This window comes from Sceloporus undulatus, chromosome 1 (genome assembly GCF_019175285.1).
Source record: "Sceloporus undulatus isolate JIND9_A2432 ecotype Alabama chromosome 1, SceUnd_v1.1, whole genome shotgun sequence".
In the NCBI taxonomy this organism is placed as follows: Eukaryota; Metazoa; Chordata; class Lepidosauria; order Squamata; family Phrynosomatidae; genus Sceloporus; species Sceloporus undulatus.
In genome coordinates this window covers 173,245,493-173,259,579 of record NC_056522.1, presented here as the reverse complement: position 1 = coordinate 173,259,579, position 14,087 = coordinate 173,245,493, and the positions used below count along the sequence as shown (strand labels likewise).

Sequence of the window (14,087 nt, the reverse complement as noted above, 5' to 3'; positions counted from 1 at the left end):
GTGTGCATCACACTCCTGTGGAGGTTTTTAAACAGACGCTGGATGGCCGTGTGTCGGGGGTCTTTTGAATGTATATTCCTGCATGGCAGGGGGTTGGAATGGATGGCCCTTTAGGTCTCTTCCAACTGCAATTTCATGATTCAAACATTTTCTTCAGTACAGGAACCCCAATTGTTTTGAACTACAGCTTCCTCCATACTCGGCTAACTACATCTCCCATTGTAGCCCAACCCAGTTGGAGCATGCAACAAGGCACCCGTTTTACTGGATGGCCCTTGTGTTCTCTTCCATCTCTGATTCTAAGTGCGTATCTGTTTATGACCTTTTACTTTATTGTGAACACCTGGATCAGTTGCACAATAATAATAATAATAATAATGATGATGATGATGATGATGATTTATATTTTCCCACCTCTCCCAATGGATCGAGGCGGGATTACCTGTAAAATAGCCACAAAACAACATTAATATCCAGTTTACACACAATAAAACACCTAAAAAATCAATTCAGAACAATAAAAACATCACTTAAAATGCACAATTGCGATCAGAAGTGAGATTTTTTCCCTTAAGGTCTTTATAAGAGGTCAGGTGGGTAAGCCGGCCGGAAGAGATCTGTCTTAAGTGCTTTCTTGAAGGCATCTGAGGTGGTGATAAGACAGATCTCTTCCAGCAAGTTGTTCCATAGCTTGGGGGTTATGGCTCTGTGGGAAGTTGTTGTTAGCCTGACCTTTGAATAATCTAATAGATTCTTCCCAGTTGTTCTGAGAGTGGGGGGCGGATTATGTAGGGAGAGGCATTCCCTCAAATAGCTCAGGCCCCAAGCCATATAGGGCTTTAAAGGTAATAACCAACACTTTGTGTTGCACCCAGAAGCTAATTGGCAGCCAATGTAGAGATTTTAAAACTCGTGTTTTATGGTCCGACCTAGGTGTTCCAGTGACCAGTCTGGCTGCCGCATTTTGGACTAACTGAAGCTTCCGAACTTGGTACAAAGGTAGCCCCATGTAGAGCACATTACAGAAATCTAAACGAGAGATTGCCAGTGCATGTACCACTGCTTCAAGATCCTTTTTGTTCAGGTAGGGACGCATTTGGCATATCAGCCAAAGTTGATACCAAGCATTCCTAGCCACCGCATCCACTTGAGATGATAACTGTAAAGATGAGTCCCGGAGTACTCCCAAACTGTGAACTTTGTCCTTTAGGGGAAGTGTGACCCCGTCCAGGACTGGTGGACAGATCTCTGTCCCCGGACTTGGGATACCTATCACAAGTACCTCCATTTTCTCTGGATTCAACCTGAGTTTGTTTTTCCTCATCCAGCCCATTGCTGACTCTAGGCAGGCATCCAGAAGAGAGATTCCATCCTTAGTCAATATGTCAGAGACATAGAGAGATAGATCTAGGTGTCATCAGCATACAGATAACTTATCTCCATGTCTCCGGATGATTTCTCCCAGCAGCTTCGTGTAAATGTTAAGTGTCTTTTAGATTTCAGGATCTTGTTTTGCTTAAAATACCAGACTGGGTGATCAATCAGTTCCTAGATAGAGGAAATAGAATGAGGAGATAGAAATAGTGGAGGAAAAACCGATTTCACTCCAAAATGACATTGACTTGAGGCCAATTTTTTTAAAAAAAATCATATGAAGATATGTGAATCATATAAAGATTTTTGGTTACCAAAAAAAGTTAATAATAATAAAATAAAAATTTAGCCCACTACCCTGTGGAACCAAGTCAGGATATATTTATTGCTTTCCCAGAAGCTGGGCGACTGCACAGCCTTGGTCTACCAAATATGCTATTTTTTTCAAATTGATAAAAATATTAAATTGCTTTACAAAGTTACATTTTACTTGTTTAACTTTATAGTGTTAGATTGGTTGTTTTGAATTTGCAATAGAACAGTAGACATAATATCAAAAAATAGGCATGAGGAGGCGCTAGGGTTATTGCCTAAGAGGATAGGGGTTGCAGCCTGAAAATGTTTGGGAACCACCGGTCTCCCTGCTATGACAGAGTGCACAACTAAAACATTCCTGAGAGATGCCCATCCATCTTCTGTTGAAAGACTTCCATAGAAGGAGACTGTATCTATACAGCAGAAGTAATGCAGTTTGACACTGCTTTAACTTCAAGGGCTCAGTGCTATGGAATTCTGGAATTAGTAGTTTTCTGAGATATTTAGCCTCTGTCAGAGAGTTCTAGTGCCACAAACTACAAATCCCAGGATTCCATAGGATACAGCCATAATAATAATAATAATAATAAAACTTTATTTATATACCACCCTTCGAAACATCAGGGCGGTTAACAACAATAATACATACATCCAATACAGATTAAAAGCAGTGCAATTAAAACAATAAAAGAACTTGTGCCAAATCACAAGCTACTAACAGAGGGGGGGATGACAATTAAAGCCATGACAATTAAAGAGGCGTCAAACAGCTGGAGAGCTCACCATCTTTCATGGCAGTCTGTTCCACTGTAGAATCATAGGGTTGGAAGAGACCACAAGTGCCATCCAGTCCAACCCCCTGCCATGCAAGAAATAACAATCAAAGCATCCCTGACAAATGACAATCCAGCCTCTGTTTAAAGACCTCCAAGGAAGGAGATCCCACCACACTCTGAGGGAGACCTGCTTTTTTCAAATATCACTACTGAAAGTTTGGAAGTTTGTGTACTGAAAAGGTAACACATCTGATGTTTTATTATAAAAGTTAAGAAAGAGGCTTACCAAAGTATAGATTTCATTGTTCCCTAAGTCCAGCTCTTCTAGTTTCTGCAGTTAGGCAATTGAATCAGTAAAGCAGTTCTTCCTAATGTTTAGGTGGAATCTATTTTCTTGTCATTTTAATCCATTAGTCCATTGTCATTTTATTCCACTGTTGGCGCAGTGGTTAAATGCCTGTACTGCAGCCACTCACTCAGAACCATAAGGTTGCGAGTTCAAGACCAGCAAAAGGGCTCAAGCTTGACTCAGGCTTGCATCCTTCCGAGGTTGCTAAAATGAGTACCCAGATTGTTGGGGGCAAATTAGCTTACAGTTGTAAACTGTTTAGACACTGTAGGCGGTATGAAGCGGTATATAAATGAAGCTTGTTTGTTTGTTTTAGTTTTTTTCTAGCCTCTAAAGCAGCAGAAGACAAGCTTACTCCATCTCCTATATGACATTCCTTCAGATACCTAACTAGCGATATGATATCACTTCACATTATTCTCTTCTTCAATATACCCAGCTCCCTAAGCCATTCCTCATAGGACTTGGTTTCCAAGCCTTATCCTTCTCTGGGCACATTCCAGCTTGTCAACAACAACAACAAAAATGAAATCCACTAAGATTCTGGAAAAGATATAAGTTCTCAGTTATTTTAGGAGATTGGGAAACCACACCAACCTCTCTCTTTATTTAGCTGGGGGGGAGGCTCAAACCCTTCTGATACTCCTGAATGATTTGTTCGTTTGGACAGTTCACATAGAGTATTAAACATGGATCTCTAGAAAACAGATGTTTAGATTGAGTGTTTAAGCAAGACTAAAGGACACTACAAGTATTTGAAGATGCATGTAAACGTAATCTTTTCCTCCTTCAAGTACAAATTTCTAAGGAATTTGCTGTGCTAGTCAGTTCTCAAAAAAATCTTTGTAAAAATGAAAATCTGCCTTTTCTTAAGAGATAACAATCTGAGTTATGTTGTCATATTCATATGCCCCAGACTACTTGAAGACTACTTCAGTAGAAAATGTTAAAGACCAAGAATGGAATTCGTCGCATCTGGCCCTTCTGTTATAAGAAAGAAGCAGGGCCACAGCTCCAAGAGCATGTTCGGCGCTCACTGCATAAACAACTGCTTCATCCAGAGTGGGCTGCAATGGCCAAAAAGCAACTAAAGGGCAAGAATCCAGAGGAGTTGATATGGCACACCCCAGAGGGAATTGCCATCAAACCTCTGTACTCAACACAGGACACAAAAGACTTTCCTGAGGAATTACCAGGAGTAAAGCCCTTCACTCGTGGTCCTTACCCTACCATGTATACCTATAGGCCTTGGACCATCCGCCAGTATGCTGGCTTCAGTACTGTGGAGGAAAGTAACAAATTCTACAAGGACAACATTAAGGGTAAGATACAGCCCTAAAAATGAGGGTTTGGGAAAATATTTCCTAGTTCATGTGATAAAGTATCTTGTGCACACTGTGACTGCAATCCTATGTATGCCTATTCAAAAATACTAATACTGATAATTATTATTTCTTATCCGCCACTCCCAATGGATCAAGGTGGGGAACAGCAACTGTCTAATAAATACATAATATCAGTTAAAAATACATATCAATTAAAAAGAACAAACAAGACACATCATATTCAAACAATCCACATTTTAAATGCATCACTTACACTTTACAACTTAAAATCATCTAGAAAGGCCTGCTGGAAGAGAGTGGTCTTTAATGCTGTTTTATATTTGGACAGCATATTCAGCTGTCAAATCTCTTCTGGGAGGTCATTCCACAGTCTAGGGGATGCTGAAGAAAAAGTCATCTGGCTGACAGTTGCCAAACTAGTCCTGGCTGGAGTAAATGTCTGCCAGAGGACCTGAGTGTAAGGTGTGGATTATATGGGTAGAGATGAGCCTGAAGGTAACCTGGACCCTAACCATGTAGGGTTTTAAAGGTAATACCCAACACTATACCTTGCTCAGAAACTAATTGGCAGCCAGTGGAGTGAATCTAATACTGGTGTAATATGATCACTCCTGAATGCCCCAGTAACCAATCTGGCTGCTGTAGCTTGAACTAATTGAAGTTTCTGAACTTGGCACAGAGGTAGCCCAATGTACAACACATTGCAAAAGTCCAGTCTTAAGGTTATCAGTGTGTGCACTACTGTATTTTTCCACAAGTACAGTGTGCCCTTGCTTTACGCAGAGATCCGTTCTGGACTCCCTCACGTAAAGCAAATTCCACGTATGCTCAAGCTCGTGCACGTGGCGGCGCAGCAGGACACGCATGCCAGGGGCACACATTCCATCAGTCGTTATGGGACACGCTACCCCTTCCTCCCCACACGGCTTTTGCACAGTAATCAACAGAAATCACAGATAATGTCCCAGTGACTTGATTTTTGAGGCTACAGTTGGCTCTTGGTATCTGTTGAGGTTTGGTTTAAGTACCCTCTGTGCATACCCACATTCGTGGATACTCAAGTCCCATTAAATACAGTGGTGTAAATGATGTCCCAAAATCAAGGAGCTGTTTGGAATTTATATTGATTTTGAACATTTTCAATCCATGGATGTTTCAGTCAATTAATAAAAAGTCCGTGGACATGGAGGGTCAACTGTATTTCCCTTTTCCAGTTGGAATAATTGTTCTGTGCAAATAATGCTAGTAAATAGGTTGTATGTTCATTCAAAAGTTTGTGGCAACTTCTTTCTCTGTTTTACTTAATTTGTTATACAGTCCGCTCTCTTTATTGGTGGACTTGCCATCTGCAGATTTAACCGCCTGTGGATGGCAAGCCCCCATTTTGGTTAATGGTGGTATGTGTATGTGACTATGGTAGCAGCATGCCCATGCACTGCTCCACCATTACTTTTAATGGGACTTGAGCATGCGCAGATTCTTTTCTGGTATCTAGACATAAGATATTTCTTGCAATTACAATAAAAACTAGGACTAATGCATAACATTAACTTAGTTTTATTTTAATCTATCTCTTTGAGTACTTTGTGTGTTTTATTATTTATAGTCTGAATTTATTCAGGTTTAATATGAATAATAAGCAGTAAAAATTGAGGTTTCATTGAAAGATGTAAATCATGTCAAAGCTTAAAGTTTGAAGTTTTAATATAGAAAGCATTAAAACATGGTTGATCCAGCTTTCTAATATATAAAATGTTTCACAGTATTAATATAATAAGCAGGATTATTTTTTTCATGAAAACATTAATTTTAAAAATTTAAAAACTGATTTAAACAACAACAACAAAAAATCTAATACCTGGTTTAAACACAGGTTTTGAGGTGTGTATGTGCGTTCAACCTTGAATTGCAACTTTTTCCTTACTAATTGCTTTGTATTGTCTAGCTGGGCAACAGGGTTTATCTGTTGCATTTGATCTAGCAACTCATCGTGGTTATGATTCAGACAACCCCCGGGTTCGTGGTGATGTTGGAATGGCTGGAGTTGCCATTGATACAGTTGAAGACACCAAGATTCTTTTTGATGGAATTCCTTTGGAAAAAATGTCCGTTTCAATGACAATGAACGGGGCAGTAATTCCTGTTTTAGCTAATTTCATTGTAACTGGGGAAGAACAAGGAGTGCCTCAATCCAAGCTGACAGGGACAATACAGAATGATATACTAAAGGAGTTCATGGTTCGAAATACATACATTTTCCCGCCAGAACCATCCATGAGGATAATTGCAGATATCTTCCAATACACATCAAAGGTATTATTTGCTTAATAAAGAAATGTTAATCACTACAGTAGTATTCAAGTATTCAGGATTCTTATGATACACTTCTTTTCTTGTAGCACATGCCCAAATTTAATTCTATTTCTATCAGTGGATACCATATGCAAGAGGCTGGAGCTGATGCTATTTTGGAATTAGCTTACACTATAGCTGATGGCTTGGAATACTGTAGAACTGGACTGCGGGCTGGTCTCACCATTGATGAATTTGCACCAAGGTATGTTAATTCTAGGGGAAGTGACTCTTTAGTTTCAAGATGAAAACACACAGTAATTTGACTCAATAATTACCACAGAGCTACTTAGATTGTATTATGTGTTAAATAAAGCAAATTAGATAAGAAATGTTATACAATACTTTGTTAATGGTGCATTTATGTTAACCATTCTGTCCTCCAGTATGGATATATAGAATCATAGAGTTCGAAGGGCCATCCAGTCCAACCACCTGTTGTGCAGGTATTTAAACATAGAGCCCGTACAGCCAGGCTAAAATAAAGCTGCTTTGTGTCACTTTGGAGGTATGCTCTTTAAATGACAACACCCATCTTAAGAGGCCAGAAGTTGTGCTAAAGGTACGCTCCAGTCATTAGGACTAGAGTGTGACTTTGGCATGGCTTCTGGTCTCTTAGGATGCATGCGTAATTTAAACAGCAAACCTCCAAAGTGACCCAAAGCAGCTTTATTTTGGCCTATCTGTACAGGCTCATAGCTATCATATCACCTTTTAACCCCCTCTTTCTCAGGTTAAACATACCCAGCTCCCCAAACCACTCCTCATAGGGCATGTTTTCCAGACCTTTCACCATGTTGTCACTCTAATGGACACACTCCATCTTGTTAACATCCTTTTTGAATTGTGATCAGAAGTGGACACAGTATTTCAGGTCTGACTAAAAGAAGAATAGAGTGGTACTATTACTTCACTTGATTTTGATATGGTGTACAGTGCGCCCTTGGCTTACGTGGGGGATCCGTACCAGACACACACACACACCACATAAGCTGAATAGCACTTAAGCTCAAGTCTCATTCAACTAAATGGGGCTCGTGCTCGCGGCACACCATTTGTGACCTTTGTGATCTGTTCCAACACAATGATTCTTTAACAATTGGAAGCATACAATATGGCCCTATTTGTGCTGGCCAAATGGCTGTAATAAAGTTATTATAATATGTCCCTATAATGAAAACGTCACCCTGACAGAGTCACAAAATACTCTGGGAAAAAGTTGCCTTTTAAACAAAACAGTGATTGTTCACCATATTTCAGAAAATCCAGTGATTTTTCCTAATCCCAAAGACAATAAGGAGGATTCTTTTTTTTTAATCTTTGTTTGAAAAACTTTGTCATTTTTCATGTGTGGTACATAATCCATTGTATTATTTGTTCTACTCAGGTAAGATCCTATGTGCTCTTGTTGCAGGCTGTCTTTCTTCTGGGGAATTGGTATGAACTTCTACATGGAAATAGCTAAACTGAGAGCTGGAAGGCGGCTCTGGGCTCACTTAATAGAGAGAATGTTTCAACCCAAAGACACCAAATCGCTTCTCCTTAGAGCACATTGTCAGACTTCAGGATGGTCATTGACTGAGCAGGTCAGTGTAGGCATAGCTATGCATGCTCACCACTCCATTCACCCCCAAAATTTATTTTTCTAAGGTAGCAAAGAAGTAGTATTTGTATAACAGGGACAGGCAACTGTGGCAGGTCCAGGGACCAGTTTTCTCAATGTGACCTTCCATGGGCTGCATGGACTGCCAAAATGCCAAGAAAATTACAGGAAAAGAGATTCCATCTCAATATTAGGAAGAACATCCTGACAGTAAGAGCTGTTCAACAGTGGAACACACTCCCTCAAAGAGTGGTGGAATCTCCTCCTTTAAAGGTTTTTAAACAAAGGCTGGATGGCCATTGCCAGGGGTGCTTTGATTCTCTGTTTCTGCATGGCAGTGGATTGTATTGTTTTTTTTTTTTTTTTTTTTGGATGGCTCTTGTAGTCTCTTCCAACTACTGTATGATTCTATGAAAAGAAAGACAGAAGAAAGAAGAGGTCAAAAGTCACCTCTGATTTAGAAAAAAACATATTCTTTAATAATAATAATAATAATAATAATAATAATAATATAATTTATTTATATTCTGCCTTTTCCCAGAGAAATCAAGGTGGATTACAACAGAAACGATAATAAAACAATTAACAATATTACAACATAGAATAAAAATACAAAATATAAGCAACAGTCACAGTGCAAGGGTGTGATTGCAAAGGAAGACTGGAAAAAGAAACAGGGGAATTGGAATATATCAACAAACTGCAGTCCATCAGCAGTGGGTCGAACAGAGACAATGGTTTCCTGGCACACTATACACATTATAATACTAGTTAATCTTCCAGCCTTATGGGGGCTCTCTTGGCCAGATCATCACAGCTTCTTTTGGCTTCCAACGCTACATCCCAACATGATTCATATGGTTATATACTAACCTTGGCTTTATGTAACATCCTTGCCTTGTCCCCCAATGACCATTGTTAAAACTGAACTTGTCACCCCATCTCCACACTCACAAAGCCTTGTATTTCTATGGACATTCTCTCTCACACACACTGCTATATAGGTCAGAAATATTAGACTCTGCCAAGCTGCACTTTGATGAAAAGTGTTCTGTTTCTGAATATGTTGAGGCTTTTTGGACATAATGGACATCCAAGAAACACTGGATTTGCAAAAACAGTGTATGTGGTGCATTTCATCTTCTCTATGGCTTGCAAGTGTTTCTGTTTTGTTGTTTTGTTTTGTTTTTCCTGTTAGGATCCTTATAACAATATCATCCGCACTACAGTAGAGGCAATGGCAGCTGTATTTGGAGGTACTCAGTCTTTGCATACAAATTCATTTGATGAAGCTTTGGGATTGCCAACTGTCAAAAGTGCTCGAATTGCTAGGAATACCCAAATTATAATACAGGAAGAATCTGGCATTCCTAAAATTGCCGATCCATGGGGTGGTTCATTTCTGATGGAATCTCTCACCAATGATGTGTATGAAGCTGCTTTAAAGGTCAGTTATTAATCTGATATAGGTGGATCACAGAGAATAAAGATGCTGATAACTTTAGCCAGAACTTGACTCGCATTCCAAAATAGCAAGGAAATTTGGATGTCATGATTAACACACACACACCCAACAGATTGTGAAGATGGAGACATTCATGCTCTCTGCTTCTGACTGAAATTCATTCTTAAAAAAGAGAAGACATGTCTCTGTTATTGTAGACTTTTAACACTCTTTGTCCCAGTTGTTTCAGAACTGAAGGAAGATGGTTGTTTTATTTTCCAGTGGGGAATCTTTATGAATGATAAAGTGCAATATTTAATAAAGATTTCATTAACCTTATTTAATGTATCACTGAACATTGTTCTTGAAAAGAGGTTTGGATAAGAAGGGAAACCATTTACAGTTACAGAACAGACATGTAGGTGGGAATATTTATATCTAAGGCCTCAAGTTATACCATGTTTTAAAAGTGGAATCTCTGTATAGCTTAACTGGGAATTTGCCTATCAGACACTAAAGTGCCTTTCCACAAATGTAGGTCAGTTGGACTGGACTAATACAGATGTTACAATTCTGGGTAGGATTGTGCTACAAATCTGTGTATAGATGTTGACACTATGGAAATTGTTTAACAGGTGGTCATTTGTATCCATGGATTCTGCATCCACAGATTCAATCATAGTTTGAAAATATTTTTTAAAATTCCAAAAGACAAACCTTGATTTTGCCATTTAATATAAGAATAATAACAATGACTATTAACAATATTATATTTGCTGCCTGATAGCTCATTAATGAGATTGAAGAAATGGGTGGAATGGCCAAAGCTGTAGCTGAAGGAATTCCAAAACTTCGAATTGAAGAGTGTGCTGCTCGAAGGCAAGCCAGGATTGATTCCGGTAAGGAAAGTGAAAGAAAGTACTATTTCAGTGCAATGTACACCTCTAGACAAGCATCTCTCACTAGGGCATGCCATTCAGATTTTCATCACAATTACTCATTACTTTTAATAATAATAATATTAAAGTTTATTTATATTTCCTGCCTCACCCAAGGATCAAGGTGGTAGTCTAAATCTAAATAATTGAATATTTAGAGCTTGAATATAGTGTATGTAGAGAAGAGAAAACTAGCTATGTGTGTCTTGGTAGAAACAGACTAGCATACAAAACCTCTTTTGCCAGTTAGAAGGTTTTGAACATTCTATTTTTTTAATGTTTGGTAAATACACAGGTTCAGAAGTAATTGTTGGAGTAAATAAATACCAGTTAGAAAAAGAAGAGACTGTTGAAGTTCTAGCAATTGATAACACTTCAGTTCGTAACAAACAAGTTGAGAAACTGAAAAAGGTAAGTGTCAGATTTGTAGGGATTTTAAGAGGTGAGAGACTTGTTTTTATCACATTGTCAGAACAACTTGAATAAAGTATGTTTAATGTGTTCAGGACCAAATTAGTTAAGAATAATATTGAGGGTAAAATGTCCTATTGAAGTAAACCAAATGACTTTCTTGATTTTCATACACCAAAGAATCATAGAGTTGAAAGGCACTCTATGGGCCATCAGGTTCATCCCCCTGCTCAGTGTAGGTTCTCCAACTGGTGCATTCCCAGCTATCACTAAATTGCTCTCACTGTCAAAAAGTTCCTTCCAATGTTCAATCGAAATCTACCTGTAACTTAAAACCATTAGAACTTAATTCTACCCTTTGAGGCAGCAGAGAACATGCCTGCACTCTCCTCTTATTCACAGCTCTCGAGGTACTGAAAAAGTGTGATCATGTCACCCCTCAGTCTTCTCTTCATCAAGATGAATATTCTCAGACCTCTACTGATATAGTTCTCCAGAACATGTATCATCTGCAGTGCCCCTCTCTGATTTCATTCTCAGTTTGTTTGAATCCTTAAAATAAGACACCCATGACCGAAAACAGTACTCCAAGTGCAAAATATAATGGAACTGTTACCTCCCTTGACTTGGAAACTATGGCGTGGGACAGACCGTTCAAAAAGGACGGTCTCCCGGTGCCCAGCTTTGGTCCGCGGGGAAGCCGCAGCCTCCATACTGCGTGACTTCCCCACGGACCAAAAAGAACCCACAAAAAGCGGGTTCTTGTGGCACCATTATGACCCCACAGTGCGCCAATGGTGCACTCACGACGTCACAATGGCACTGCGACGTGTGGATGCTAGGCGCCCATCACGTAATGATGGCAGTGCCCATCTGTACAGAGCACCGCCATTTTGACGCCCTCGTCACGTGCGAGGGGTGTCTAGAAGCGCCGCCCCTTGCACGTGATGAGGGCACCCAATTGCGCCCGTCTGGACTGGGCCTATGATTCTATTAATACAGGCTAAAATAGCATTTTTCTACTTTGCTGAAGCATCACACTGCTGGCTCAGGCTTAATTTATGATTATCAATAATCCCAAGATCCTTCCGGGCTCCCCCGCGTTAAACAAATAACGCGTATGCTTGAGCCCCATTTAAATGGATGGGGCTTAGGTGCACTGTAACCATTTTATGGGGAAAGAAAGAAGAGGAACACTCAGTAGATACTCAAGGAGGAGTCCAAAACTCAACAAATGAAACAGAGAGAAACCAAATTCAAAACTAATTAAAAATAAATCAGGGAAAAACAAAAGAAAGAAAATTGGAGGAAAAGATAGCTCTCTTTCCATGATTTTCCAAGGCCAGTGACTAATGGGAGGTGAAAACCCTAATGACATTACAATAAATGTTGAAAGAAGGGTAATTATCTAACATAGGCTGAGTTAGGAAGTCAAGGAAATGAAAGAGGAATGAGTGATGGTAAGACTATTTGTAAAGCAGAATTTTGTAGGAGTGAATATTAAGGTATGAATGATGGGATAGCAGTTCCGTTTATTTCAATATGTCCTTAAGACTCAGAGTTGATAATACAATACATTATGAAGAATCTAGAAGGACATAATTGAGGTGTCGAAATCTAGATATGTACAGTTGGCGCTCCCCATAGGTGGGCTTACCTTCCGCGGCTTTGAGCTTACATGGAAGGCAAGCCCGACAGAAATAATGGAGCACATACCCGCGCTCTGAGTGAGCGTACACCCCATTATTTTCTATGGGGGTTGAGCATACATTCTTTTCCCCATATGCAAAGGGGGGGGGGGTCCAGAACAGATCCCCTGCGTATGGGGAGGGTGGACTGTATGTTGTATGTTTTTATGGTTTAAAAGGATTAATAAAAACATTTAAAAAGGAAAAAAAGAAACATTCAAATAATTACTTCCCAGTCAGTGTGACATCAAATACCAGGAAAGATTCTAGAGCAGATCATTAAACAGTCTGTAAGCACTTTGAAAGCAGTGCCTTTTTGTTGAAATTTTGTTAGCCTCCTTGAGTCCCTATGCTGTGAGGGAGGCAGGAAATAAATAAAGCATTGATCACTAAAAGTCAGCATGGGTTTCTTGAAAATAAGTCATGTCAAACTAATCTTAATTCTTTTTTTTAATAGAGTCATAAACTTGGTAGATGAAGGAATGCTGTGGATGTAGTGTATCTTTATTTCAGTAAGGCCTTTGACAAGATCCCCCATGATAATCTTGCAAAAATGCTACTAAAATGCTTACTAGACAGTATGACTGTTAGGTTCATTTGTAATTGGTTGACTAACAGAACACAAAGGATATTCAACAATGGCTCCTTCTCATCTTGGAGAGAGGTGACTAGTGGGATGTCACAGGGTTCTGTCCTTGGCCCAGTGCTGTCCAACACCTTTATCAGTAACTTGAATCATGGAATAGAGGACATGCTTATCAAATTTGCAGATGACACCAAATTAGGAGGGGTTGCTAATAACCAAGTCAGGGTCAGAATTAAAAATGACTTGAACAGCTTGGAAAGGTGCACCAATATGAACAAATTTAATTTCAACAGGGGGAAATGTAGGATATTACATTTGAGCAGTAAAAATTAGATGCACAGATATAGGATAGGCAACATATGGCTTGAAGGTAGTATGTGCGGAAAGGATTTAGGATTATTAGTGGACCACAAGCTGAATATGAGTCAGCAATGTCATGCATCAGCCTAGAAAGCCATGTATCCCCAATCCTATATCTGTTAGTTATTTTACAGTCAACCCTTAGTATCTGCAGGGGTCCCTTTCCAGTCCTCCCCAACCCAGCAGGAAAAAAAATTGGGACCTCAGGTCCTATGGTTTTCAGTGGCCGTGCACATGGTTGCTTTGTCACAGCTGCGTTCATATGTGGCCATTAGAGGTAGTGGGACTTGCCCGCCAGAGATTCTTAAATTTGCGGATAGCAAGCCATGGTTGGGGCAGGCGAACTGTTCAACATTTTTCTGATTATCATGGCAAAGTAGGTAATCTATTGCAGAAATGCTGACAGGAAATAATGGCTGAAGGTACAGTATTAAATATTACATGACTCCTCTTCAAACATGTTGAGTCTCTTTCTGTTTTCACAACGTTACAATAAGCGCCACCTGTACTGAGGAGCCCTTGTAGGTCTGTTTTGTAAAAATTGC

At 39.5% G+C, this 14,087-nt stretch overlaps 1 protein-coding gene across 2 annotated transcripts in view; it reads left to right on the top strand.

Annotated features, from left to right (window-relative positions):
* The first annotated feature begins 153 nt into the window (after nt 1–153).
* MMUT (methylmalonyl-CoA mutase) overlaps nt 154–14,087 on the top strand; it is a 24,527-nt gene continuing 10,593 nt past the window's right edge. Inside the window, exons 1-9 of one of the 2 annotated variants that reach the window (XM_042444263.1) lie at nt 154–303; nt 934–999; nt 3,731–4,136; nt 6,106–6,473; nt 6,560–6,717; nt 7,927–8,098; nt 9,314–9,562; nt 10,347–10,458; nt 10,793–10,908. In XM_042444263.1, the coding sequence (XP_042300197.1) occupies nt 3,758–4,136; nt 6,106–6,473; nt 6,560–6,717; nt 7,927–8,098; nt 9,314–9,562; nt 10,347–10,458; nt 10,793–10,908 (1,554 nt within the window). In that variant the 5' untranslated portion in view covers nt 154–303; nt 934–999; nt 3,731–3,757. Of the gene's footprint in view, nt 304–933; nt 1,000–1,043; nt 1,085–3,730; nt 4,137–6,105; nt 6,474–6,559; nt 6,718–7,926; nt 8,099–9,313; nt 9,563–10,346; nt 10,459–10,792; nt 10,909–14,087 lie in introns of those variants that run through there. The other variant, XM_042444268.1, reaches the window with a different exon arrangement.